Source organism: Aquila chrysaetos, unplaced genomic scaffold, assembly GCF_900496995.4.
Source record: "Aquila chrysaetos chrysaetos unplaced genomic scaffold, bAquChr1.4, whole genome shotgun sequence".
NCBI classification, from domain to species: Eukaryota; Metazoa; Chordata; class Aves; order Accipitriformes; family Accipitridae; genus Aquila; species Aquila chrysaetos.
Window position 1 is genome coordinate 386,923 of NW_024470381.1, and position 26,076 is coordinate 412,998.

At 58.7% G+C, this 26,076-nt stretch overlaps 3 protein-coding genes across 3 annotated transcripts; 2 read left to right on the forward strand and 1 right to left on the reverse strand.

Annotated features, from left to right (window-relative positions):
• The first annotated feature begins 556 nt into the window (after positions 1-556).
• LOC115337701 (proline-rich protein 4-like) lies at positions 557-4,201 on the forward strand. The gene is given in 7 exon segments (XM_030006109.2): positions 557-783; positions 1,948-2,109; positions 2,482-2,571; positions 2,660-2,792; positions 2,874-3,713; positions 3,820-4,057; positions 4,059-4,201. Coding segments are annotated over 7 exon segments (1,587 nt in total). The 5' UTR covers positions 557-701; the 3' UTR covers positions 4,101-4,201.
• Positions 4,202-5,091: 890 nt separating this feature from the next.
• Positions 5,092-23,848, forward strand: LOC115337698 (signal-induced proliferation-associated 1-like protein 3). The gene is given in 25 exon segments (XM_030006106.2): positions 5,092-5,176; positions 6,270-6,323; positions 8,284-8,357; positions 13,078-13,741; positions 13,743-14,469; positions 14,471-14,648; positions 14,978-15,108; positions 15,279-15,467; positions 15,560-15,734; positions 15,832-15,935; positions 16,079-16,236; positions 17,182-17,758; positions 18,061-18,335; positions 18,978-19,226; positions 19,431-19,580; positions 19,688-19,815; positions 19,909-20,018; positions 20,180-20,610; positions 20,729-20,908; positions 21,028-21,190; positions 21,288-21,489; positions 21,575-21,721; positions 21,887-21,992; positions 22,247-22,328; positions 22,460-23,848. Coding segments are annotated over 22 exon segments (5,079 nt in total). The 5' UTR covers positions 5,092-5,176; positions 6,270-6,323; positions 8,284-8,357; positions 13,078-13,274; the 3' UTR covers positions 22,610-23,848.
• Positions 23,849-24,350: 502 nt separating this feature from the next.
• On the reverse strand, positions 24,351-24,916 carry LOC115337714 (zinc finger protein neuro-d4-like). Its single transcript, XM_030006128.1, has 3 exons — positions 24,800-24,916; positions 24,624-24,705; positions 24,351-24,527 (listed from the first exon to the last, which is right to left on the reverse strand). Exons 1-3 carry the CDS (start codon positions 24,878-24,880, stop codon positions 24,457-24,459), a joined length of 234 nt encoding a protein of 77 aa, XP_029861988.1. The 5' UTR covers positions 24,881-24,916; the 3' UTR covers positions 24,351-24,456.
• Between the last annotated feature and the right edge of the window lie 1,160 nt (positions 24,917-26,076).

Here is a 26,076-nt window from a genome sequence, read left to right on the forward strand (position 1 = left end):
GCATCACACACACCCCCCCGGAAAAACGGAGTGGGGGCGGTGGGGGGCACAGATCGGGACCGTATGGACCGGGAGGGGGGGCATGGATCGAGACCGTATGGACCGGGACCGTATAGACTGAAGGGGGGGGTCACGGACCGGGACCGTATGGACCGGGGAGGGACATGGATCGAGACCGTATGGACGGGGACCGTATAGATCGGGGGGAGGCGGCGCGGACTGGGACCGTATAGACCGGCGGGCGGGCGGGGGGGGGGCACGGATCGGGACCGTATGGACCGGGGGGGCACCGGCTGGGGTGCATGAACCGGGACCGTATGGACCGGGGGGGGGGCACGCACCGGCACCGTACGGACTGGGACCGTATAGACTGAAGTGGGGGAGGGGGGCCACGAATCGGAACCGCATAGACCGGGGGGGGGGGACACGGACCCGGGACTGTATGGACCGGGGAGGGCACGAATCAGGACCGTATGGACCGGGCCCGTATAGACCGGGGGGGCACGGACCTTCCCCCCCCCCGTTCACTGGCCCGGCCCCCGGGGCATTGGGGGGGGGGGGGGCGTAACCGGGGCCCCGGGGGCGGAGCCAAACCCCGGTAGCGGGTGGTGGCACCGAGCAGCTCTCGGTGTCCCTGTGTGTGTCCCCCCCCGCGGGGTGTGTGTGTGTGTGTGTGGGGGTGTGTGTGTCCCCCCCCGGTGATGGCCACCGGGAAGAACATCGTCATCTTCGGGGCCACCGGCAGGACCGGGCTGGCCACTCTGGCCCAAGCCCTAGAGGAGGGTAAATGGGGGGGGACACGACATTTGGGGCGACACGGGACATTGGGGACACCCCCGCCACTGCAGCCCCAAAAGGCTGCGGTGGGGAAGGGACCCCCGGGTTGGGCATGAGGAAGGTGGTGGGAGGGGGTTTGGGGGGGGTGTTGGGGGGGGTCACTGGGGTTATGGGGGTCACTGGGGTTACAGGGGGGTATTGGGGTTATGGGGGTCACTGGGGTTATGGGGGGTCACTGGGGTTATGGGGGGGCATTGGGTTTATGGGGGGTATTGGGGTTGGGGGTGCAATGTGGTTATGGGGGTCACTGGGGTTACGGGGGGGGCATTGGGGGGTGGATGGGGACCAGGGGTTCAGTGGCACCCAGGGAGGATGTGGGAACTGGGGGGGGGGGGGGCTGGGTAGGAGCTGGGGATGCTGGGGGCATGGCTGGGCCTTACAGAGCCTCTATGGGGCAGACCCAGCCTGTCCAGGCTATATAGAGGCTATATGTGGGGCAGACCCAGCCCGTTGGGGCCATATAGAACCTAGATGGGGCCAATCCAGCCTGCCCAGCTAGATAAAGTTTATCTGGGGCAGATGCGGTCTGTTTGGGGCCGATAGAGCCCCTATGGGGCCGATAGAGCCTGTATGGGGCTGATAGTGCCCGTACAGGGCAGGGAGAGCCCCTATGGAGCACACATAGCCCCTTTGGGGCAGGCAGAGCCTGTATGGGCCATATAGAGCCTATATGGGGCAGGTGTGGGGACAGGCAGAGGCCCTATGAGCCATATAGAGCCTATATGGGTCAGGCAGAGCCGCTATGGGGCAGATGTGAGGCCAGCAGAACCTATATGAGCTGTATAGAGCCTATACAGGTCAGGCAGAGCCGCTATGGGGCAGACAGAGCCCGTGTGGGCTATATAGAGCCCCTATGGGGCAGATCTGGGGCCCGGCAGAGCCTGTATGAGCTGTATAGAGTCTATATGGGTCAGGCAGAGCCCCTATGGGTCAGGCAGAGCCCCTGTGTGCCCCATAGAGCCCCTATGGGGCAGGCAGAAGGAATGCTGAGTCACCCCCTGGCCAAATTGCTGACTCATCATCACGCGATGGCAACAGGGCCCGATCTGGCCTCTGGGCCAAAGGTTTGGGGAACCCCCACCCACCCCTGGGTGCTGTGTCCCCCCCCAGGGTACACGGTGACAGTGCTGGTACGGGATCAGGCCCGGCTGCCGGCCCAGCATCAACCGGCACGCGTGGTTTTGGGGGACGCGCGGGACCCCGCGGCAGTGTCCGAGGCCGTCAGGGGACAGGACGCCGTCATCATCCTCCTGGGGACCAGGAATGACCTGAGTATGGTGACATCGGGGACACTCCCCAACCCAGCACCCACCCTGGGACCCCATAGATTTTGGGGGTACCCCATTGTCCAGAGACCCCCAATGTCGCTGGGGTCCCTGCACCCCGTGACCCCCTGGTTTTGGGGGGACCCTGTTGCCCTGGGACCCCATGAACCCACAATCAGGCACCTGAACCCCCCATCACCCCCAAACATGTTGGGCTGCCCCATATCCCCCCATCACCCCCAAAACTTAGGGTGCTGCCCCGTATCCCCCCCAAAACACATTAGGTTGCCCCATAACCCCCCCAATCACCCCCAAAGTTTTGGGGGGCTGCCCCCTAACCCCCCCCGGCACCCCTAACCCGCCCTTGGCCCCCCCCCAGGCCCCACCACGGTGATGTCCGAAGGCACCAAGAACATCGTGACAGCCATGAAAACCCATGGCGTCCGCAAGGTGGTCGCCTGCCTCTCAGGTGGGTGTCCCCAATGTCATCATCGTCATCATCCCCAAAAAAATATGGGGGGTCCCCTACTCTGACCCCCCACTTTCCCCCCTCCCAGCTTTCCTGCTGTGGGACCTGCAGAAGGTGCCCCCCCGGCTGGTGCCGGTGACGGAGGACCACATCCGCATGCACCGTATCCTCCAGGATTCAGGGCTCGACTGCGTCTACGTCATGCCCCCCCCACATCGCTGGTACGGGGGGGGAATGGACCCCAAAAAGGGGGGGGGGGCAGGTTTTATCCCATTTTAACCTTCTGTCCCATTTTATCCCAGTATCCCAGCTTATCCCTGTATCCCATTATATCCCCCATATCCCATTTTCCCCCCATATCCCATTTCATTCCCATCTCCAACATTATCCCCATATCCCATTTTATCCCCCATCCCATTTTATCCCTGTATCCCACTTTATCCCCTATCCCATTCTATCCCTGTATCCCATTTTATCCCCATATCCCATTCTACCCCCTATCCCATTTTATCCCCATATCCCATTCTATTCTCCATCCCATTTTATCTTTATATCCCATATTATCCCTGTATCCCATATTATCCCCCGTCCCATTTTATCCCCATATCCCATTATATCCCCAAATCTCATCTTACTGCCATATCCCATCTTATCCCCATACCCTATTTATTCCCCTATTCCATTATCTCTCCATCCCATTTCATCCCTGTATGCCATTTTATCCCTGTATCCCACTTTATCCCTCATATCCTACTTCATCCCACTCTCCCCCATTATCCCAGTTTCCCCATCATCACACTCTCTGCCTTTATCCCAGACTCCCTGTTATCCCCCTATCCCCCATTATCCCAGTTTCCCCATTATCCTGCTATCGCCCGCTATCCCCCATTATTCCAGTCTTCCTGTTATCCTGTTATCCCCCATTATCCTGGTCTCCCAATTATCCCAGTCTCCCTTGTTATCCCAGTCTCCCCTATTATCTCACTATCCCCATTATCCCAGTCCCCCCATTATCCTGCTATCCCTGATTATGCTGGTCTCTCCCATTATCCCAGTCTCCCCACTATCCCAGTCCCCCTGTTGTCCTGTTATCCTGGTCTCCTCCATTATCCCAGTCTCCCTTGTTATCCCAGTCTCCCCCATTACCCTGCTCTCCCCTGTTATCCCACTATCCCCATTATTCCAGTCTCCCTGTTATCCTGCTATCCCCTATTATCCCAGTCTCCCCATTATCCTGCTCTCCCCCATTTATCCCACTATCCCCATTATCCCACTCTCCCCCATTATCCATATCTCCCCACTATCCCGGCCTCCCTCGTTTATCCCAGCCTCCCCCGTTATCCGTGTCTCCCGTTATCCGGCAGACGACCAGCCGCTGACGGGGGATTACACGGTGACGGTGGGCGCATCCGGAGGCTCCCGGGTTATTTCCACGCACGACCTCGGCCATTTCCTCCTGCGCTGCCTCCACACCTCCTGCTACGACGGGAAAAAGCGTCTACGTCTCCCGGGATTATTCCAAGGATTAGGGGGATCCCTCGGGATCGATCGGGGTGGGCGGTGGCTCCCCAAAATCCCCCCTAACTCCCCCCCACGCATCCCCAGGGAGATTAAATCCAGTTTTTTCCCAGCCTGGATCTGGCCTTTTTCTGTTAGCTGAGCTGAATTAATTAGGGTGCTCCCCTAATTAATGGGGGGGGTGGGGGGGTGTCCGTCCGTCCGCGGCATCGTTAGGCTTAACTGGGGAGAGGGGGGGCATCCTGCTGTGTTTGGGGGTGATGCTCGGGGGGGGGATCCCGGGATCTCGGTTGGTTTGGGAGCATTGCTGGGGGGGGTCCTATGGGGCCGGGGGGTGTCCTATGGGGCTGGGGGGGGGTCCTATGGCCGAGCCCCCACGCACTCGTCGCACCCGCCGCCCGCCCCTTCCCGCGGGAACGGCTCCCGTCCGCGCCCTGTATGCAAATGAACCTCCCGCGCCGCGGCCAATCAGACGCGAGCCGTGGGCGGGGCCTCCCCCGCCGCGGGAGGGACCTTACCCCTCCCTTCCCGTATGTAAAATAAAGTTTCCCAGGTGCCCCTCCGATTGGCCGCGCCACCGCCGGCCCCGCCCCGAAGAACCGCCTGGGCGTGGCTTAGACCGGGCGAGCGAGGCGCGGCGGGGGGGGGGGGGGCGGAACGCCGGCTCCTGATTGGCTGCGCGCCGCATTCCAGACCTCTCTGATTGGTCCCTGAAGGAGCTGTATATAAATAAGAGGTCCCGGCGGGGGGCTGGCGGGGGGGGCTGCGCGGGGCGTATCCCCAGTTTGGGGGGTCCCCCCCCCCCCCCCAACAACAAACCAGGCTCCTGCCCCTTTAAGAACCCCTCCCGCCTCAGCCGACCCGCAGCGCCCTCTGGCGGCGCGGAGGACGGCCACCCCCCTTCTCCCGAAGCCCCGCCCCTCCCTCCAGACTCCGCCCCCCCTCCCTCCCTCCCTCCCTCCCTCCCCGGCGGCGTGCGCTTCCCCTCCCCTCCCCTCCCTCAGTCGCCGCGCGCGCGCGCCGGCCGCAGGCTGCCCTCGCGCCGCTCGCCCGCCCCCCCGATTGGCCCGTGCCCTCGCGCCGCCGGGTGAGAGACCCCCCGCTTCCTCCACGCGCCGCCTCAGTCTCCCCCGGAGGCTCGGGGGAGACGGACGGGGAAGGGGGAGCTGCCGCTACCGCGTTCCTGTCAGGGAGGGCCCGGGCCTTTTGGGCCTGGCTTTTGGGCCTGGCGGGCGAGCGGGGAGGGGTCCCCGACAGCCTCCGGTTCCCCGCTTCCTTCTCCACGCTGGGTGGTGGCCGGCGTTGCCGGGAGTTGTAGTCCTCGGGTACCGCCTGGGGCCTGGAGGGAGCGGGGGAGGTGGGGGTGTGGGTGTGGGGGGGGGAACTACAACTCCCAGCGGCCCCCGTGAGGGAGGAGGTTGGGGGGGGAGGCCCCGAGGGGTGCGTCTGGGGGGCTGGGAGAGGCCTGGGGCTTCGTGGAGGGCGGGGAGTGGGGCTTGGGGCTTCGGGAGGGGGGGTGGGAGAGGCCTGGGGTTTCGTGGAGGGGCTTGGGGGGAACGTGTTTGGGGGGGCGGGGGGGCTGGTGCACTTGGTGTCCTTATCGAGGCCTGTCGCTCCTTGCAGGGGGGGCAAAGACGTGGCTTTGCTGGTTGGGGGGGGGCTGAGGGAAGAGCTGGGGAAGGGGCTGCTTCCCCCCCGCTCCGGCACCAGCCCCTTTGGGGGGGGGGGGGCAGCTTCTGTGCCCTGTAGTGAGGCTCCCCCTACGATGGGGGAAGGGCTGTTGCAGGGGGGCAGGCAGTGCTGTGAAGGGGGTCACCCCCCCCCCCCCCCAGCAGTGAAATCTGTGACTCTTTTGGGGAGCAGATAACAGGGTGGATGGGGCACCCTGTTATGGGTGGGCACGCACAACCTGACCTCATTGAGGCTGGAGGCAGAGGCGGGGGGGATCAATCAGCCATTCATCCTCTGGGGTTTTGTGTTGAGTTTTTCCTTTTTTATTTAACTAATTTTAAATAAAAACGAAAACCCACCCAGCAGCTGATGTCAGCGGGGAATGGGACACACCCCCCCGCGACACACACACCCCCATGGTGCAAAGGCTTTAACAAACCCCCCCGCCTTTGTCAGGCTGTTCCCCGACTTCCTTCTCGTTTATTGATATTATTCTTTTTCTCCCTCAGCGCTCAACGGGGAGCTTGTAATAAAAGGGGCTGCATCATCCTCACACTCGGCAGGTAGTGCCTTTAACCCCCCCGTCCCTGCAAACTGGGGGGAGGGGGGGGGTCAAACGAAGTTTTTGGGGTGCAACAGGGCTCTGAAAGCTAGGAGAGAAGCTGGAGAGGGGGGGCTTAAAGACAGCCCCCCAGCTCACCCCTGTGTTTTCCACAGCTGCCTCCTCGGGGAGCAAATCAGCATGGGGAACTTGGAGAGCGCTGAGCGAAGGCAGCACGCCTCTTTTTGAGGTTAAACCACGGGGTTTTGGGTATACCACAGGTCTGGTTTGGCTGCGAAATGCTGCCGGCAGTGAGGGGGGGGGGGACCCGGCAGTTGTATTTTTTTAGGGGGGGGCCCACGGTGTTTTCTACTGGGACTCGGTGGGTGTTAACAGATAATTATAAATTCAAGCCTTTATTTTTATTAAGTTTAAACTTAGTTCTGGCTTCCAAATTCCCCTCGGAAAAGATATTCCGCTGGAATTGTTTTCTTTAAAGGGGGGCAGGGAATAACCAGAAACCCCCTCAAAAAAACCCAGAGCTCCCCCAAAAACCAGCCAGGGTTTCTCTGAACTCACACCACACCCCCCCCAACCCAAGCATGCTGAAGTGAAACTGCCACGGGATTATTCCCTTTGTCCCCGGTATAAACAGGATTTGTTTGAGCTGGGGGGGGCGGAACCGTACAGATCCCAAAAGGTGGGATTTCTTTTTCCTCATTTAGTGAAAAAATGGGTTAATTTGGCAAGGTTTTGGCATGGGAAGGGGGGGCAAACCTGCGCAGGTGCCACGTTGGCAGGAGCTTCAGCTTTGCCCAGCTCCGTTGGGGAAATAATAATAATAAAAAATAAAACCCCTCCCCGAGCGTTGCGAAGCCTCCTCCCGCCAAGGTCGGGGCAGCAATTAAACGCAGGGAAACGATCGGGATATTATGCAAATGAGCTTGGGGCAGCATTTGGGGGGGTGGGGGTCGGGGCACCCCAAATTTCTAGGCCGTGCTTTCAGTGCTGCAGTCCCGGTACCTGTTCCTAATTTTCACACACCCCCCTGGCCCCCCCCACCTCACTAAAAAGCTGCTGCGAAACCTTCCCGCAGGTTATCAAAGGCGTATTTTTATTTTCTTTTTAATTAAATCCCCGTCGTCAAACTTGCCTCGTCCTGACCTATTTGCGAGGCCGAGTCGGGGCTGTTTGCTAACGAGGCGCTGCTAATGAGGATACGCTGACGGGCTTTGCTTGAGACCTGCATCCTTGCTGCCGCATGAGGGGCCTTTTCAGTTTATTTAGGAGTCGGGGGGGGGTCCCGGGGCGACGGCCCGCCTTCACCTGCCCCCCCCTCATTAATTTCATCGCTGAAAAGCCCAATTTGCCTTAATTTTTGGCCAGTAACGAGGCTGCCGTTACTTCCCACTCGCAGGCTCCAATGCTGCTTGGCTTTTTTGGGGGGAAGGATGGGCTTTTAGTTGTTTTTTGGGGGGGGGGGGGGCCACAAGCTCGGCATGGATTTGGCTGCACTTCCCTGCCTGGCTTCTGCAGGTTGGTGCTTGCTGCTTGGGCGAGCAGCTCCACTCAGCTTGCTTTGGCTGCTGCTTTTATCTGTTTGCATTTGCTTTTGAGGATTGGTTTTGGGGTTTATTTATCAGGTTTGGGCTTTTTTAGCAGCTTATATTCTCATTTAAAACCTCTCGGAGCAACGCGATTGCCGTTCTTGTCTCCCTACCCCTTCCCCAGCTTCCACACTGCCCCTTCATTCCTCTTCCTTCTGGTTTTTCAGCTCCCCAGAGCTTTTTTGAGGAGCAGAAATCCCAAATCCCTTGGAAATCCCAAGAACGGGGCGGCGGTTGAGGCCCTTGAGGTGTGACCCCATTTTTTAACAGCGTTCCATGCTTCGGGAAGTTGCGCGGGTCGATCGCACCAGCGTGAGCCCACCCCTTCCCTAGGTGAAACTTTAAACCATTTCTTTATTTTTCATTTTAATCCAGAGTTCCTCATCAAATTTGGACCCAAGGGACGCCAGGAGCGCCGTAGGAGACCCCTCTTCCCACCCTCCACCCCGGTAAGGAGCTTCGCGCCCCTCCTCTTCATCACGACTGTTCCAACAGTCGGACGCTGAGCCGGCCAGAAACCGTCGTCCCCTCCGGGCGAGGATTACAGCTCGTCCGACGTGTTTTTACAGTGAGACGTAGCATAAAAAAATAGATTTAACCCAGCGAAGGGGCCAAATCTGGGGGGATTTCACGGGGCGGGGCTGCGTCTTAACGAGCTCTTTTGCTCCGGACAATAATTTATTGAAATATCCCGGTGTTTTGGCCAACCCCATCCTCGGGCACTGCCATCCCGAAGTGAGATAGCCGAGATCTCCACGTTGGCACGTCCCCCGGAGCCCAGGCAAGTAGGAATTTGTCCGTATTTATGGCTGTGCTGAAAAAGCCTTTCATTTGATTAGCGTTAATTAAGCCGTCTCCATCAGATAAAGCATAGGGAGATGGATCAGCTCGCCGATGAGGTCCCGGCTCGGGTTTTATCCCCTTTTTCCCCCCTTTTTGCGCTGAGAAAATTAATGGCATTCTCATTGCCCGGTAATGGGGATGATTTGGCTTTAACCACCCCCTAATTAAGCACAAAGTTGCCAACCTCTTCACTTAATTGCTTTACTAATTTCTTCTCTGTCTTGGCCATCGGTTGGTTTTAGTCTTGGCTCGTACCTGGAGCCAGGTTTGGCTCGGGCCAAGTGTTGGGAAAGCCAGGGTGACCCCAACCCCTCCCCAGCTAAACCCCCCTGCTCCCGAAGCATCTTTTTGGGGCTGTTTCATCCCAAAAGAGTGCCGGGATGATTTTTTTTTTTTTTTCCTGGGAAGCAATGCAGAATGTACGCCTCGGCATCCCCTATCGGTAGCAAACCTGTGCCGAGGAGAGGAGAAGGAGCCGGCAGCGAATTTTGGGGTGATTTTGATCTCATTTGGGCCCAACCAGGAGGCAGAAAGGACCACGCGGGTCATTAAATCTTTATTTTTAATTGGAAATAGGCAGGGTCAGACTTTCTCCTCTAGCTCACGAAGGCATCTTGGATACAAAAGAGTTAAAAACTGTCACTTAATTTATCAAAAGCCTGTGGTTAATAATTAAAACCTCTTTCCCTCCCCCCTCGTTAGCTGGGAAGGGCTGGGTCTTGCTTGTGCAAATTACAGCTTTGGCTCTGGAGCAGCAGGATTGGGCTCAAAAATCCCAATTTTGGGTTCCACTGAGAGAGTGGGATTGAGCCGGGGGGGTTGTTTAAGCCTTTTCCTCAATTTATTACCCTAAATTAGGTCTGTGGGGCATGACGCAGCTCCTGAACCGTTGCTTATCCCCGTGCTGGGACCCCTTAGAAGGATTCAGGGACCCGGCTCTGGCCGGTGCTGGCAAAACCCGGCACGGTGCCACCGGTGTCGGTGCCATCGGGTTTCCCCAGCATGGCTAAAATAAAAAATTAACACCCTGCAGTTAATCTTTCAGGCTTGTTCCGCCCTCCCTCAGCCTGTAGAGGCTTGGAGGGGGAAGAAGGATGTTGAGGGGGGGGGGCTCTTCCCATATTTTATGCTAAGAAATAGGATGAGATTCCCTCGTGGATTGATTCCTGCTGGAGCAGGAGCCCAGCTTGGCGGATAACAACATCATTAATTCGAGTTGCGGTGCTCTGGTGACGTAGAAATTGGATAATCAGATGCTGGAAATGTCGATCTGGGGGAGATCCTGGAGAGATTGGGGGTCTCCCCAAAACACGGGGCTGCCACAGGAATAAATAGGGAATAGACACCGCAAAAAACCTAGTGAGATACTAAACCGCTCTTTTTTTGCCTCTAAAAGTAGCTCTGAAGCCCTAAAGGGCCGTAAGGAACGGAGGCGATATATTTTTTCATAGCTGGTTCAGAGGGCTCATGCAGCATCCGAGGAAGGAAAAAAAATCCCCCTAAATCTTCCCGGTTGGGGTCATACGACCGCAGGAAGAGGGGACCCATCGTCCCTGGCTGCAGGTTTATTCTCCTGCATCTCTTTTTTGGGAAGAGCATCCCAGGAATCCTGTATCCTCATGGGTACAAACCTCCTCCCAGGAGTTCCCCAGCACTTCATCTTCATCTTCCCTCTTCATCTCGGCGGCTGTTGGCAAGAGATTAAATGAGATTATTTCAAGAGGGGGATTAAAATGGGGGGGGGGGGGCATTTCTAGGAATAAAAGCTGCCGTGGAGCAGCCACCAATTTGGGGTGTCGGGGCGTGAGAATTGGCACAGAGTGGTCTTGGAACCCTCCTGGGTTAGGCTCTGCTTTGGTTTAAATCCCTAAATCTGGTTATTCCTCACCTCTCCGCTGTATTTTAATCCAAATTTGGGTAATTTGGAGGCTTGAAGAAGGAAGGAGAGGGTCTCTCTCCTACCAGGCGCGATGCTCTGTAGTGGGATACAGATGGATTTAATTAATCACCCGCCGATTCACAGCCCGGGTGAGGGGCTTGCCGCTGGAGGAATGTCAGGCGCCGTTTTTGGGGCGGAAAGACGGGATTTATTAATTGCTGATGTCTATTTTCAGCCTGAAGGGGTGACGATGGTGGGTGATGCTGCGGTTTGGGGGGGGAACGCGGATGGTTTGTCAGATAAATCCAAAACCCTCGAGTTTTCCACATAATGCAGGGATTTAGAAATATGTTCCGAAGATGGGGTTGTTGGTTATTTTTGCCCGGCGGCTCCGGATCCAGGATGGGACAGTGGGATTTCATCTCCCGCTCCTTTCCCAAATCGGGATGGGCTGAGGAGGAACTGGAAAAGCATCATCATCACCCTCTTCCTCCTCCTCCCACCCTTCTCCTGCTTGGCAAAGGGTAGAGTCTTTAGTTGATTTTTTTTTTTTTGGAGTATTTTTAGCTTATTTTGGGTCATTCCTCCCCAGATTCAGTGAATAAAAAGGGGTTTTTGGGACACTGTGTCCCCACAGTAACCAGCGCCACTGTGGGAAGAGGAGTTTTCTTTGGAAAAAAGAGTTTGTGTATTCTGCAAATATGTCTTTACCCTTGGAGGAGCTGGTGAAGGGGAGGTTGATGCCGGTGCCCCAAAACTGGGCATTATACCCCAAAAAGCCTCAACTGGGAGCCCCGATCTCACCGCCCAGCTTTGCCCAAGCTCCTTCCCACGGGATGTAGGGGAATTATTGCCAGTGAGACCTGGCATTGCCAGCTGGGGATGCTCCTCTGAGAAGATCTGCCTTTGTACCTGCTGCCCACTCATTAGGCTGCATTTAATTAAGGCTTTCAGGTATTGATTTAACATCCCCTCCCAACAGATGTGATCTTAGCCGGCTTGCAGCGTAATTAGCGGGGATTAGGTGAGCTCCGGACAGGAGAGGAGGCTTGGCTGCCGTGCCAGTGTAGGTTAATGCCCAACGCAGACGGATTAAGACTTGTCCGTCCGTCTGTCCATCCCGAACCCTGCCAGCAGCGAGCTGCCTCGGGGCTCTGGCTTCGCAAGATCCCAGTGGAGAAAACCAAAGCAGGGTTGGCAAACTGGAGACGACCGAGGAGAAGGCTGAGGGACTCGGGAGCTCTTTCGGCAATCTCTTCCCGTACCTCTCAAGTGGATGGAGCTCAAGGAGCAAAATCCTTCCCCGTGCAGGAGAAGATTGGATTCGAGACCACCTGAGGAACCTCAACGGATACAAGTTATTGATCAACCATTTGGAGGCAGGAGTTGAAGGCAAGTTTGCTGGTGATACCCAACTGGGAGATGCTGTTGACTCTCTTAAGGGACAAGAAGCCCTTGTAGAGGGATCTGGATAAATCAGAGCATCGGGGCAATGCCCTTAACAACACACTCCAACTCTTGGTCAGCCCCAAATCTGTCAGGCAGTTGGACCAGATGATCATGTAGGTCCCTTCCAACTAAGTCTATGGGACCCGCAGAGGTCAATCCCTGAGTCCTGAGGGACTTGCCAAGCCGCTCTTCCAGGAAAGTCATGGCAGTCAGGTGAAGTCCCCAGAAGACCGGAGAAAGGGGTCTTTCCACTGGTTTTAAGAAGGGTGGAACTACTGACCTGTCTGCCTCCCCTCTGTGCCTGGGAAGATCATGAGAAGATCCTTCTGGAAGCTCTGCAAAGGCACGTGGAGGAAAGGGAGGTGATTCGAAACAGCCAGTGTGGCTTCACCAAGGCCAAGTCTCATCTGACCGACCTTCTACAAGACAGTGACTGGATCAGTGGACAAGGGAATGTGAACGGAGAACAGAGAAGGACTTGGGGTTACTGGTAGATGAAAAGCCCAAAAAGCCAACCGGATCCTAGGCTGCAGCAGAAGAAGTGTGGCCAACAAGTTGAGGGAGGTGATGCTCCCCCTCTTTTCCGATGAGATCCCACCTGCAGCGCTGCGTCCAGGGGTCTTCAGGATGAGAAGGATGTGGATCTGTTGGAGCGGGAGGCCACGGAGATGGTCAGAGGGCTGGGACACCTCTGCTATGAGGAAAGGCTGAGAGCTGGGCTTGGTCAGCCTGGAGAAGGCACCTCGTGGCTCTTCAATACTCATGGGGACAGACTTTCTAGTAAGGCCTGTCGCGATAGGGAAGGGGGAATGGTTTTAAGCTAAAAGAGAGGAGATTCGGACTAGACGGAAGGAAGAAATTTGTTACGATAAGAGTGGTGAGGTTGCCCAGAGAGGGTGGGGGGTGCTTCATCCCTGGAAGGGTTCCCCACCAAAATAATCCCATGGTGTTCATGCTTGCTATACTAACCCTCTGCTCTTCCCCCCTCTCTGCTATAGGATGACCCAGGAGATGTGACAGCACCCGGCGTGAGCACCGATGCTGAGGAGAACCATGCGGCAGCAGCGCAGTGAAGCCAGGCGTCGCAGGGTTTCGCTTGCTGGAAGCCAGACGGCAGCGATGGAGGCCGTTCCAGCACGGCAGCGGCAATGAAGGGCTCTGTCCCCCTGACTCAGCTCGGCTCCGGCACCGGACCATGAGCTCCCACCACCCCCCGCGGCACGACGGCTCCGATGCTGAGGGTTTTGCCCAGCGGCATTTTGGGCGCAAAATGGCAGTGTGCCGACGGTGGGGGGTGAACCCCCTCGCCTGGCCACTGCCACACCGGCCGTGCCCAAAATGGGGGTGCGCGCCCGCATCGCTGACTGGCCCCCCCAAGAGAGACGCTGTCAAGGACCCCCCTGCTGGCACCAGCCCATGCCGGGAGGCAGCAGGCAGCCGGGATGCTGCTTGCTGCCGGGGTTTTGCCAGCGGGCAGCAGCCCCTCACCAGCGTTTCAGGCTTTAAGGCCCTTCACCGCCTGGCACGGCGGCGATCCAAGGACGTGGAATTTCAGGAGGGGTGGCCCCGTTCCCCAGCAAGGGGCTTGGCACCACTGCGGCACCGGAGCAGCAGCGAGGTGACGCTGAGCGAGTGTGACCCGGAGGAGCCGGTGGAGCCACGGGGGACCAAACTGGGGGGGGGCCACCGGACTTTTCCGTGAGTATGGCAGCACCTCCTCCATTGACGTGCAGGGCATCTCAGAGCAAAGCTTCTTCGATATGCTCAATGAATTTCGGACCAAGAAGCCGGATCGGCGAGCCGCAACGCCCGAGCGTCTTGGGGAAGCTGGTTTTCCTTCAGGATCATATTCTGGGATCAAGACGGAGGGTAGGAATGGGCCCCGGGATGAGCCGTCGATGCAGTCCAAGGAGAAACCCCGCAGGAGGTGTCCCAAAGGTGATGCTGGAGGCGAATCCATCTTCAAGAAGCTCCGGAGCGGCCGAAACGAGGGGGAGCCAGGGAAGGAGCCAGAGGAGCTGCGGGCACCAGAGCCAGGCAAGGCTTGGGTGTGCCAGAAAAGTTTCGCCCACTACGACGTGCAGAGCATCCTCTTCGACCTCAACGCCGTGGCCGTCAACCGCGCCGTGGTAGCCCAACGGCGAAACACCACCACAGGCGCCTCGGCCGCTTCGGCCGCCACTGTTCGTGCCAGTGGGTTGGGAGGATCGGATCCGGCATTTGCCAGCACCGAGGACCTTAACTGTAAAGAGAATTTGGAGCACGATGTGGGGGATAACACCAGCAACGAGCTTCTCCTCAGCTGCCCCCATTTCCGCAATGAGATCGGCGGCAGCGGCGAGCGCAATGTCAGTTTCTTCTCCCAAAGCTTCGGTGGGTTCCCCGGGGGTCCCAACAGTCGAGGGGGGCTTCCCGGAGCCTGCCCTCGATGTACGCCCCACCAATGCTGGCGTCTCGGTGCTGGAGGTCCCTAAGGAGCTGCAGAGGAACCCCAATCGGCTCAAGCACTACAGCGTTGAGCACGTGGACCTTGGTGCTCGCTATTACCGGGATCATTTCCATGGCAAAGGTGAGGGGGGGGGCACTCTGGGGGTATTTTGGGGGGTCTGCAGCCTCACCTCATTGCTGTGAGAGCCTGGGGGACACTGAAGCCGGCCTTTTACGTCCCCTGTAATGATCGGAGGGTGCAACCTGCTCTTAAAGTCCCCTTCAAAATCCTTCCTCAGAAGCCAGGGAGGGTAGGAGTGTCACTGGGGTACACCCAGCTCCATCCCCCCCTCGCTGTTACGGGGCTGGGCTGGTAGGAAAGGGCACGGTGATGACTCCTCTGTCCCCCCACCTCCAGCTCCTGCGTGTCTCCCCCCGCCGTGTGTCTTCCATCCCTGTTTTTCTCACCAGAGCACTCTAACTACTTCGGCGTGGATGAGAAGCTAGGCCCGGTGGCTGTCAGCATCAAACGGGAGAAGCTGGAAGACCACAAGGACCATGGCCCCCAGTACCAGTACAGGATCATCTTCCGGACCAGTGAGGTACATTGCCGTGGCAGGGGGGCGCGAAAACCAGTTTGGGAATGGGAAAACGTGCCCGTGGGTCTGTTCCCGCAGGGGCCATGCCTGGCCCAATGGAAGGTCTCTCTTCCCGTCAGGACTCGAGGTGCTTAACCATCCCTTTTTCTCCCACCCCCCTTATTTTTTCCCAGCTGGTCACCCTGCGCGGTTCCATCCTGGAGGATGCCACCCCTACTGCCACCAAGCACGGGACGGTCCGGGGACTCCCACTGAAGGATGCCCTGGAATACGTTATCCCGGAGCTCAACATCCACTGCCTGCGCCTCGCCATCAACACGCCCAAGGTCACCGAGCAGCTTCTCAAACTGGATGAGCAAGGGGTGAGTGGCGACAGGGACAGAACGGGGGTCCTGTCGGCTCCTTAGAGGGGGCAGGGGGGAACCGTGGCTGACCCCCCTGCTCTTCCCTGCAGCTCTGCCGGAGGCACAAGGTGGGCATCCTCTACTGCAAAGCCGGGCAAAGCTCGGAGGAGGAGATGTACAACAACGAGGATGCAGGACCCCCCTTCGAGGAGTTCCTCTCCCTCCTTGGGGAGAAGGTTTGCCTGAAAGCCTTCAGCAAGTACGCGGCCCAGCTGGACACCAAAAGTGAGTGACACGGGGTTCCGTTTGCAGTGGAAAGAGGTGGGCGGGACACACGGGGACCCCCACCTACCTGACCACCTGCCTCCCCCCGCCCCTGCAGCCGACTCCACCGGCACCCACTCCCTCTACACCACCTACCAGGACTACGAAATCATGTTCCACGTCTCCACTATGCTCCCCTACACCCCCAACAACCGGCAGCAGGTAACTACCCCCCATTCCCAAACTGGTTTTTGCCCCACCACTGCAGGTTTGGGGCTCTCCGTCCCCAGATCGTGCACAGGCATGGTGGTTTGGGGACTGTCTGTCCGTCTGGGGCTCAACCATCCTTTGTGTTATTGTTCTAGCTGCTGAGGAAGAGGCACATAGGGAACGACATCGTCACCATCATCTTCCAAGAACCCGGAGCTTTACCTTTCACCCCCCAAAATATCCGTTCCCACTTCCAGCACGTCTTCATCATCGTCCGAGCCCACAACCCCTGCACCGACAATGTCTGTTATAGGTGAGCCCCCGTACACCCCCGCCACGGCCGAACCGTGTCCAAGGGGCTCTGGGTTCGGGGCCTGCCTACAGCTGGGGCGGGGGGCTGTTTGCCTCACGTGAGGGTGGCATGGAGGTTTCTCCCATGCTTCTAGCTTCTTTAAAACAACTGGGGCATCAGAATAGGGGTGAAGGCAGTCAAATCCTGTTGGCGGCCAGTCCCTGGGGCTCAGTATTGGGTTAATATCGTTATCAGTGATCTGGAGGAGGGGATCGAGCCCACCTTGGGCTTGCCGAGTTGGGCGGAAGCATTGGATCTGCTTGAGGACAGGGCAGGAAGGCTCTAGAGAAGGATCCGGACAGACTGGATCAATGGGCTGAGGAAATTCAACAAATCTGAGCACCAGGTCCTGTGCTTGGGTCACAAGAACCCCAGGCTGGAAAAGGATCGGCTGAAGATGGGCCAGCAGTGTGGCCAGGTGGCCAGCGGCATCCTGGCGTGTATCGGGAATAGCGTGGCCAGCAGGACTAGGGAAGGGATCGTCCCCCTGTGCTCGGCACCTCGACTGCCATGGTGGCTTCTGGGCCCCAAGAGAGATTGAGGTGCTGGAGCATAGCCAGAGAAGGGCAGTGAAGCCGGTAAAGGGTCTAGAGAATGAGTCCTGTGAGGGCACTGCACTGGGGGAGGTTTAAATTGGATATTAGGAACGATTCCTTCACGGAAAGGGTTGTTGAGCAGTGGAACAGGCTGCCCAGGGAAGTGGTGGAGTCACCATCCCTGGAGAGATTTATAAGACGTGTAGATGTGGCGCTCGGGGACATTATTTCATGGTGGACTTGGCAGTGTGTGGTTAAAGCTTCGACTTGATGATGATCTTAAAGGTCTTTCCAACCTAAACGATTCCATGATTCTATAATTTTATCAAAGCCAAGTGACCCTAACCAGTTCTCCTCTCCATCCCCCAAGCGTGGCTGTCACCAGGTCCAAAGACGTCCCACCCTTCGGACCCCCTATCCCCAACGGCATCACCTTCCGCAAATCCGACGTCTTCCGAGATTTCTTGCTGGCCAAGGTGATCAACGCGGAGAACGCCGCTCACAAATCGGACAAATTTCACACCATGGCTACTCGAACCCGGCAGGAATACCTGAAGGATCTGGCTGAAAACTGCGTCACCAACACTCCTATCGATTCCGCTGGAAAGTTCAACCTCATCTCACTGGCTTCCAAGAAGAAGGAAAAGACGAAAGCCCGAGCGGGGGCCGAGCAACACAGCGCGGGGGCCATTGCCTGGCGTGTTTCCGCTCAGGATTTTGCCCGGGGAGCAGAGATTGCTTGCGCCCTGGGTATTTCCAACGAATTCGTGGTCTTGCTTGACCTCAGCGCCAAGGAGGTGGTCTTCAACTGTTTCTGCGGGGACGTCATCGGCTGGACCGCCGATGCTTCCACTGTCAAGATCTTCTATGGCCGAGGAGATCACATCTTCATCCGGGCGGCCGAGGGCGGCCCCGAGGACATCAAGGAGATTGTGCAGAGGCTGAAGGTGAGCCTCCAAAACCAAAAAACCTTGACCTCCGTCCCCTCCCCAAGTTTGTGTAGGTCCTACTTAAATGCAGATGATGTGCTCGGGATGTTTTCCAGTGCAGAGGAGATCTGGGCTTTGGGAAAGGGGGGGAAAAATCCCCTCTGAGGTGGTGGGTGAGGACTGTGGTGGGGCCAGGGCTGGCTGCGGGACAAGAGGCGGGGAGGATTTGAGGGTTGTTGAGCAAACAGAGGTTTGGAGGAGCCATGCGGTGGGTGTGAGCCCCTTCTCTGCCATCCGTCCATCCTTTCCCATGACCCCAGGTGATGACAGATGGCTGCGAGACAGTGGACATGACCTTGAGGAGGAATGGGCTGGGCCAGTTGGGCTTCCACGTGAAGTATGACGGGACAGTGGCCGAGGTGGAGGATTACGGCTTCGCCTGGCAGGCCGGTTTGCGGCAGGGCAGCCGGTTGGTGGAGATTTGTAAGGTGGCGGTAGTAACCCTCACCCATGACCAAATGATTGACCTCTTGCGGACCTCCGTCACAGTTAAGGTCGTCATCATCCCACCCCACGAGGATGGAGCCCCTCGCAGGTAGGTGGTGGCTTTGAGGGGGGGGACACACAAAGAAGCCACCATCGCCATCTGCTCCTGCAAGCCCAGCTTTTCTCCCAAAGCTTTTGAGAGCAAAGCCCCCCGAGCAGCCAGGGATTGGTGGGGCACGGAGCAGACCTCACCCACGGGGACCTTCCCGTCCCTGGCATGGGCACGCAAAGCCTAATTAAAACCAATCAACGATTGGCAAAGTCTCCAGGCTTTGGAGAATATCCCCTTTCTGTCACTTAATACAGTGCCCCATCCCGCTCACCGGGTTCAGAACCTTCATCGTGGAAAGCTGGCGGCAGACCCCTTGCCGGCAGGTTTTTGGGGGGTGGGGATATTTTTGGGTTGGGGTGTCCTGCTTTTCCCCTGTGCGCGACTAAGTCGGTCACGTCCACGCATCGGGCAGGAAGGCGAGACCGCTGATATGATTAATTAATCATTAAATCGTAATTAAATAGGCGGGAAGGACGTTGTTTTGCCTGGGACAGGATGGTTCTGGCTAAAGTCCTGCCAGGCACCGGTTTTGGTGGCACTGGCCAGCTTCATGTGCCATAAGCGCAGAGTGGTGCCGGCTTTGGTGTTTATGGCATGAAGCCAGTGGTGTTTATGGCATGATTGCCACCGGTTTCGCAGGGGCTGGGCTGAATCCTTGGAGATAAGCAGCGTGGAACCAAAGGGAGAGACTGAGAGTTTGCCATCTGGCTACCGCCCACCGTACCGGAGCAACGCCGGCTGGCAATGGAGCGGGCCGGCCTCGCACAACACGGCTCCGGCTAGTAAATGGGCTGAGCCGCTGGCGCTTGGCCACGGGCAAGCGATCAGCCGGTCGACCAAGCAGCCCACCGTGCCCTACCGGGAGCCGCAACCCCTGCACAGCAAGAGGTGAGGTACTGGGATGGGGGCAAGGACAGTGGCCGAGCACGGCCCAGCTCCAGGTTTTGGCAGAGAGCGGCTTCTCTGCACCCTCCCCAGCTCAGTTCCAGGTGTTGGCCGGCAGCTGCTGGTCTTGCCCGCTCTGGAAGCGTGGGCAGGAGCAAGGACAATCCCTTATTTCCCACTTCTTCCTGCATGTATCCGCGGAGCCAGGCCAGTCAGCTTTCCCGAAACTCCCCATCCCACCTCCTCCTCGCCGGCGGGAACGGAGAGGGCGCAGCCGTACCGGCAGCCCTCGGGCAGCTTCTCCGCACCGGGCAGCGCCGGGACAGCCTACGCTCGCTATAAACCCTCTCCAGAGAGGTGGGTGACTGCTGCGGGGACCCTCTGGGGTCCCATGGGTGCAAATCAGGGAGAAACATTGGCATTTTGGGGTGGGAGCTCAACCCGTTACCCCTTTCCCTTCGTAGGTATGTTGCCTCGCAGCGGCCGCCATTGCCCTTCGAGCCGCATGCTGGCCACGACGGCCCCTCCAGCGGTGACTCCTCGTCTGGGGGGCTCAGTAGCCACGAGAGCACCATGGAACGGCACAAACCAGGTATGGTAAAGCGGGCAGAGCCAAGGGACACTGCACCGTCACCCCTGCGATGGACCTTTGGGGTCAAGGGTGGCCTCTCTGGTGACGTTGCAGAGCCGTTGTGGCATGTGCCGGCACAGTCCAGGTTGCCGGGAAGCGGCGGGAGCAAACGATCCGGCAGGCAGGAACCGACGGGCAAGGATTCTCCCAACCGGCACTCCAAGGTGAGCCATCCCTCGGGCTCAGAAGCTCCAGAGTCCCTCACGGAGACTTTGGAAGCAATGGGGTGATCCGTGGGAGCCCCCCCCCCCCCCTTTTCCCCTTTTGGGGGAAGCCCAGACGCCAGGGTGATGGGCAGGGGGGGTTGCTGTGGCTGTCCCAGCAGGGTGACACGCAGTACTCGAGCCACTCCAGCAGCAACACGCTCTCCAGCAACGCCTCCAGCAACCACAGCGACGACCGTTGGTTTGACGTTCCTGATCCCGTCGAAACCGAACCAGATCCCCTCTCCAAAGGCGGTTCCAGCGACAGCGGCATCGATACCACGCTCTACGCCTGCAGCCCTGCCGGCGGCGGCAGTGGAGGGGCCGGTCCCAAACCCCCCCGCCCAGCATCGCAGAGGGACAAGGTCCCCAAAACCCCCTCGGCGTCCTACGCCGGTTTGCAGGATGACGGCGTCCATCCCGGTGACAAGAAGAGGGAACCATCCCCAACCGTCAGTACCGGCAGCCAGGGTAAAAGCTATCGGCATAAAGCGGGGACCCCCGGAGCCTCGGGGACCCCCGGCAGCAGCCCCGATCCTTTCAAGCAGCCCAGGTAAGAGACTCCCCCGCCATGGGGAAGGTACTGCATGCCCCCAGCCTTTGGGGGTAGGGTGCAGGGCACAATGCCTGCACCCCTTTTCCCTATGGTGAGCTTTGCTTGTCTTCCCCAGCAGCTCAAACCCACGGCTGGGCTACCCTGGCTACAAAACCCCCTCGGCTGAAACCCCCCGGCCCCCCCACGCCTCCCAGCTTTCTGCTTCGGTTCCCAAATCCTTCTTCTCCAAGCAGACGGTCAGGAACAAACATGCCACAGGCTGGAAACGTGCCGATGACGCACCGGATCCCAAAAAGTAAGTGCAGGGACGGGGGATGGTGAAGGCTGTGGGTCTTGGACACTCCAAAAAGGACCTTACTGGGGGGATGATGAGGGTGGGGTCCTGGCACGGTCTCAGCCCCCTCTGTGTGACAGGCAGGTGGACGCCAACACCAAGAACGTTTTTGGGCAGCCGCGACTGCGAGCGTCGCTGCGGGATCTACGTTCCCCCCGTAAGAGCTATAAATCCACCATCGAGGATGACCTCAAGAAACTCATCATCATGGACAGCGCCGCACCGGAACCGGAGAGAGCTGGGGTGAGCTGGGCTTTGTCCTGGGTTAAGGCGGGGGGGGCGGGGGTGTCCTTTTGCTGCGGGCAGGGGGTCACCCCACTTTCTTTTGGCCCCTGCTTAGTCCCCACAGAAAGGGCTCCAGCGGACGCTGTCGGATGAGAGCCTGTGTGGCGGGCGGCGGGACATCGGTTACGCTGCTGGCGCGACGGCAGCGGCATCCTTGGACACCGACGTCCTCTTCACCAGCGCCTATCCCTCCAGCACCTTGCCTAGCCGCCGGCAACACCCCCCCACTGCCAACGGCAGCCTCCCCGAGAAGAAATGTGAGCAAAAAGGGATACGGGGTAGGATTTTTTTTTTGGGGGGTGGGGGTGTCGCTTGTCCTGATGGCACCTCTTATCACCACAGCCGCCATCTCCGCCTCTGAGCTGTCCCTGGCCGAAACACGGGACAAGCTCCCCCTTCGCCGGATCGATCCTGGGATGATGCCTTTGCCGGATACAGCAACTGGGCTGGAGTGGTCCAGCCTCGTGAATGCCGCCAAAGCCTATGAAGGTAGAGCTGTGCCCTGCATTCCCCCCCCCCCCCCAAAAGCCTGTGTGTATGTCCTACACACACAATGCGTGCCCCCCATTTTGGGGTGCAGGGCTCCCTCCATCCCCATCCACCGGGGGGGGGGGGGCGGGAAGATGGATGCTGAGGCGGCAACTGCCTTCACAGTGCAGAGAGCCGTCTCCCTCTTCTCCCTCACCGACTCGGCGCTGAGCCCCGACCCCCCTGTGCCCCCTGAGAGGCAGCCGACGCCACGGGGGGGCCCCCCCCTCAGGTATGGGGCTGGTGGGTGAGTGGTGGGGGGTCCTGTGTGTTGTCTGTGTCCCCCGCCTCAGGTATGGGGCTGGTGGGTGAGTGGCAGCGGTGGGGGACACACACCACCCCAGGGTGCCAGGTGTCTCCTGTCCCCCCTCCCTCAGTTATGGGGCAGGAGCGTGGGGGCCACCCTGGGGTCCTGGGTTGTGGGGTCGGGGGGGGACACCTCGGGGTCCCCAGGCCCCCCCAACAGCATCCGTCTGTCCCCCGCAGCCAGCCCCCGCCCCTGGACCTGCCAGGGAAGGTCTCCCAGTTGGAAGCCATGTTGAAACAGCTCCACAGCGACCTGCAGAAGGTAAGGGGCTCAGGGAGGTGGGGGCAGTGTGTGTCCCCATCCCCCCCCGCCATCAGAGCACGCTGAGCAGTGGGGTGTCATTGTGTGTGTGTCCCCACCACGGCCCCCCCCCCCTTTCTCCCCCCCCCCAGGAGAAGCAGGACAAGGTGGTGCTGCAGGCGGAGGTGGCCAACCTGCGGCAGAACAACCGGCGGCTGCAGGAGGAATCGCACTCGGCCGCCCGGCAGCTCCGACGTTTTGCCCGGATCTTCTCCGGCGCTGTCGAGAAGGAAGAGCTGTGAGCGAGGGGGGGGCTCCCCCCCCGCGGGGACCCCGGGGACACTGACACCCTCCCCTCCCCGGGTCACTCATTTCCCTGGGGACACCAGCCCCCCTCCCACCCCCCTCCCAGGGCTGGCTGGAATGTCCCTATGGGACTGGGAGCAGCCTGAAAGGACTGAGGGCATCCGTATGGGACTGGGAGCATCCATATGGGGTCAAGAGCATCGCTGTAGGGCCACGAGCCACCATACTGGGCCAGGACCATCCCTGCAGGGACAGAAGCAGCCCTATGGGAGTAGGAACTTCTATACGGGGCCACGAGCCTCCATATGGGACTGAGGGTATCCATATAGGGCCGGGACCATCCCTGTAGGGACAGGAGCATCTCTATGGGGCCAGGAGCCACCACAGGGGACTGAGAGCCTCCGTATGGGGCCATGAGCTTCTATAGGGAGCTGAGGGCATCTATATGGGACCAAGAGCCTCCCTATGGGGCTGAGGGCATCTATATGGGACTGGGAGCCTCCACATGGGGCTGAGGGCATCCATATGTGCCCAGTAGCCACTATATGGGGCCGGGAGCTGCCATGGGCACCCATATACGGCCGGGAGCAGCAGGCAGGGGCTGGAGCTGGGGTAGGGGGGGGGTTTACTGCAAAGGCAATAAGGGGGTGAGAGTCCCCCCCAGCCCCTTTTTTTTTGGGTGCAAACTCATGAATAATAATAATGAATAATATAATAATTAATAATAATAATCTTCCAGGAGAGTTTGAGGCGTAACGAAGAACCTAACAAGCACTTTCTCCAAAAAAAAAAACCAACAAAAAAAAAAAAAAAAAAGGAAAAAAGAAAACCTAAATTATTTTCTAGAGGAAACAACGCCCCGAGCGGCTCAGGAAGGGTAAAACCCCCCCGCCCCCCCCCCCCCCCCAATTCCTACCCCCCTCCCCAAATCTTCTTTATAAAACACTATATTTGTATAAATTGCACCGTTTCTAACCTTATTTTTGCCTTTTTTCTATCCATTTTCTGCACTGGGGGGAGGTGGGGGGGAAGCGGTTGCGGGGGGGGGCAGAATGGGCATTGTGAACCCTGCTGGGCCCCCTCCCCCCAACCTGAGGGGGGGTCCATGAGAATTCCCCCCACACTTTGTGTATATGGGAGCATGTATATTATTTTATATGGACCTTACTGTCTTATTTAATATCCCCCCCCATAATTTTTGCTAATAGGAATAAAAATGCTGCCCCCCCGCCCCACCCCAGGGCTGTGTTTTGTAGCTTGAATTTGGGCCGGAAAGACAATAGAAGTGGGGGGAGGACAACACCACGGCCCCCCCTCCGTTTTGGGGTGCTGGGGAGGGAGGGGGGCACAGAGACGAGGCGGGGGGGGGCGACTCTGCCCATGGTTTAATGCACAGACACTCAAAGCACACACTGACAACAACACGATGGGGGGGGGCACGGCTTCGTTTTTTTTGGGGGGGGGACACAGCAGGCATCCCACAATGTGGGATACCCCCCCCCAGCCCCCCCTTCTCCCCCCCCCCTTTTGCACCAGGAACAACAGATACCCACCACATGGAGCAGCTCAGCTTGAGGGGGGGACCCACTGCCCCCCACCCCCAATTAAAATAAATAACCCCCCCGGGCTGGGGGGAGGGGGGGGGACACAGGGGCTGCCCCCCCTTCATTTTCACATCATGCAATGTCTTGCCCCCCCCCCCCGCCCCCCCCCCCTCACCCCTTCCCCCCCCCCCCCCCCGCTCCGTTATGGCTTTCGGTAGGATTTGGGCGGCGGGTTGGGGGGGGGGTTGGGGGAGGGATTTTGGGGTGCGGGGGGGGGGGGTCCAGCCGCCCCCCCCCCCCTAAGTGAGGGTGATGTAGGCTGACGCCTTCTCCTTCAGCTGCCGGAGACAGAGGTGACAACTCCAGCTGCCTGCAGGGACACACCGAGGGGGGGGGTGAGTTGGGGGGTCCCCCCCCCCATAATCCCTGCTGCTCCCCCATGCCCCCCCCATCCCCAAACCCTCACCTTCGGGGGGTTCTGCCATGGGGGGGCTCAGGCAGTACATGTGGTACCCCCGGTCGCAGTCATCACAGAAGAGCAGCTGGTCCTGGGGGGTGGACATACACACACACAAAAGGGGGGGGGGTCAGTGATGTTGGGGTGCACGTGGGGGGGTTGGAGGGGTCCGGGGGGGTCCGTACGTCGTTCTCGGAGGTGCCGCAGAGGCTGCAGGACTTGCACTCGATGCATTGCCAGCGATAGGTGCGCACGGCCGCCGTCATGTTGACGGTGAACTGCAGGCAGGAGGGGTGGCCTGGGGGGGGGGGGGGGGGGGGGGTGTCAGGGGGGACACGGGCCCCCCCCAAGCTAGGGCCCGCCCCCCCCCAGGCCACACAGTGTGCAGAAGTACATGGCGGGGGGGGGGGGCTGAAGGGGACGTGGGAGTGTGCACAAGTGTGTGAGCATAGAGGAGCGCCTGCATGAGCATGTGAGCATGCACAAGTGTGGGGTTTTTTTCAGCACACATGACTGCACGTGAACATGTGTGAGCATGTGCAGGTGTGGGGGAGCGTGCACAAGCATGTGAGCAGTGCACAAGTGTGTGTGCATGCGCGCATGTTAACATATGAGTGTTCTTTGAGCGTGTACAGGTGCATGTGTGAGTCTGCATAAGCATGCACGTGTGTGTGAGCATGTAGAAGCAACGTGCATTAGTGTGAGCACGTATGATCATGTGCAAGTGTGCACAAGTGCATGTGAGCATACATGAGCATGTGCAAGCGTGCATGCGTGAGCCTGCATGAATGTGTGTGTACAAGCATGTGAGCATCTGAGCATGCACACTTGTGGGCAAGGTTGCATGACCGTGCCTGAGTGTGGTTTTTTGAGCATGCACAAGTGCATGTCAGCATGTGCAAGCATGCACAAGCATCTGTGAGCATGCATGAGTGCATGCTAGCACATGTGAGGGGGCCCAAGCGTGGTTTTGAGCATGTATGAGTGTGCAGGAGCGTGTTGGGGAGTGTGTTCAAGCATGCATGTTCAAGCGTGTGGGAGCATGTTCAAGTGTGGGAGTGTATTGGGGCGTGTTGGGGAGTGTGTTTGAGCATGTGAGAGTGTGTTGGGGACCATATTCAAGCATGTGGGAGCATGCTGGGGAGCACGTTTGAGTGTGTTCGAGCATGTGGGAGCATGTTTGAGTGTGCAGCAGTATGTTGGGGAGTATGTTTGAGCGTGTGGGAGTGTTGGGGAGTGCGTTCAAGTGTGTGGGAGCATGTTCAAGTGTGTTTGAGGGTGTGGGGAGTGTGTTGGGCCATGTTGGGGAGCGCGTTCAAGTGTGTGGGAGCGTGTTTGAGCATGTGGAAGCGTGTCAGGGAGTGTGTTCGAGTGCATTCAAGTGTGTTTGAGCATGTAGGACTGTGTTGGGGAGCATGTGGGAGTGTGTTGGGGTGTGTTGGGGAGCATGTTCAAGCATGTG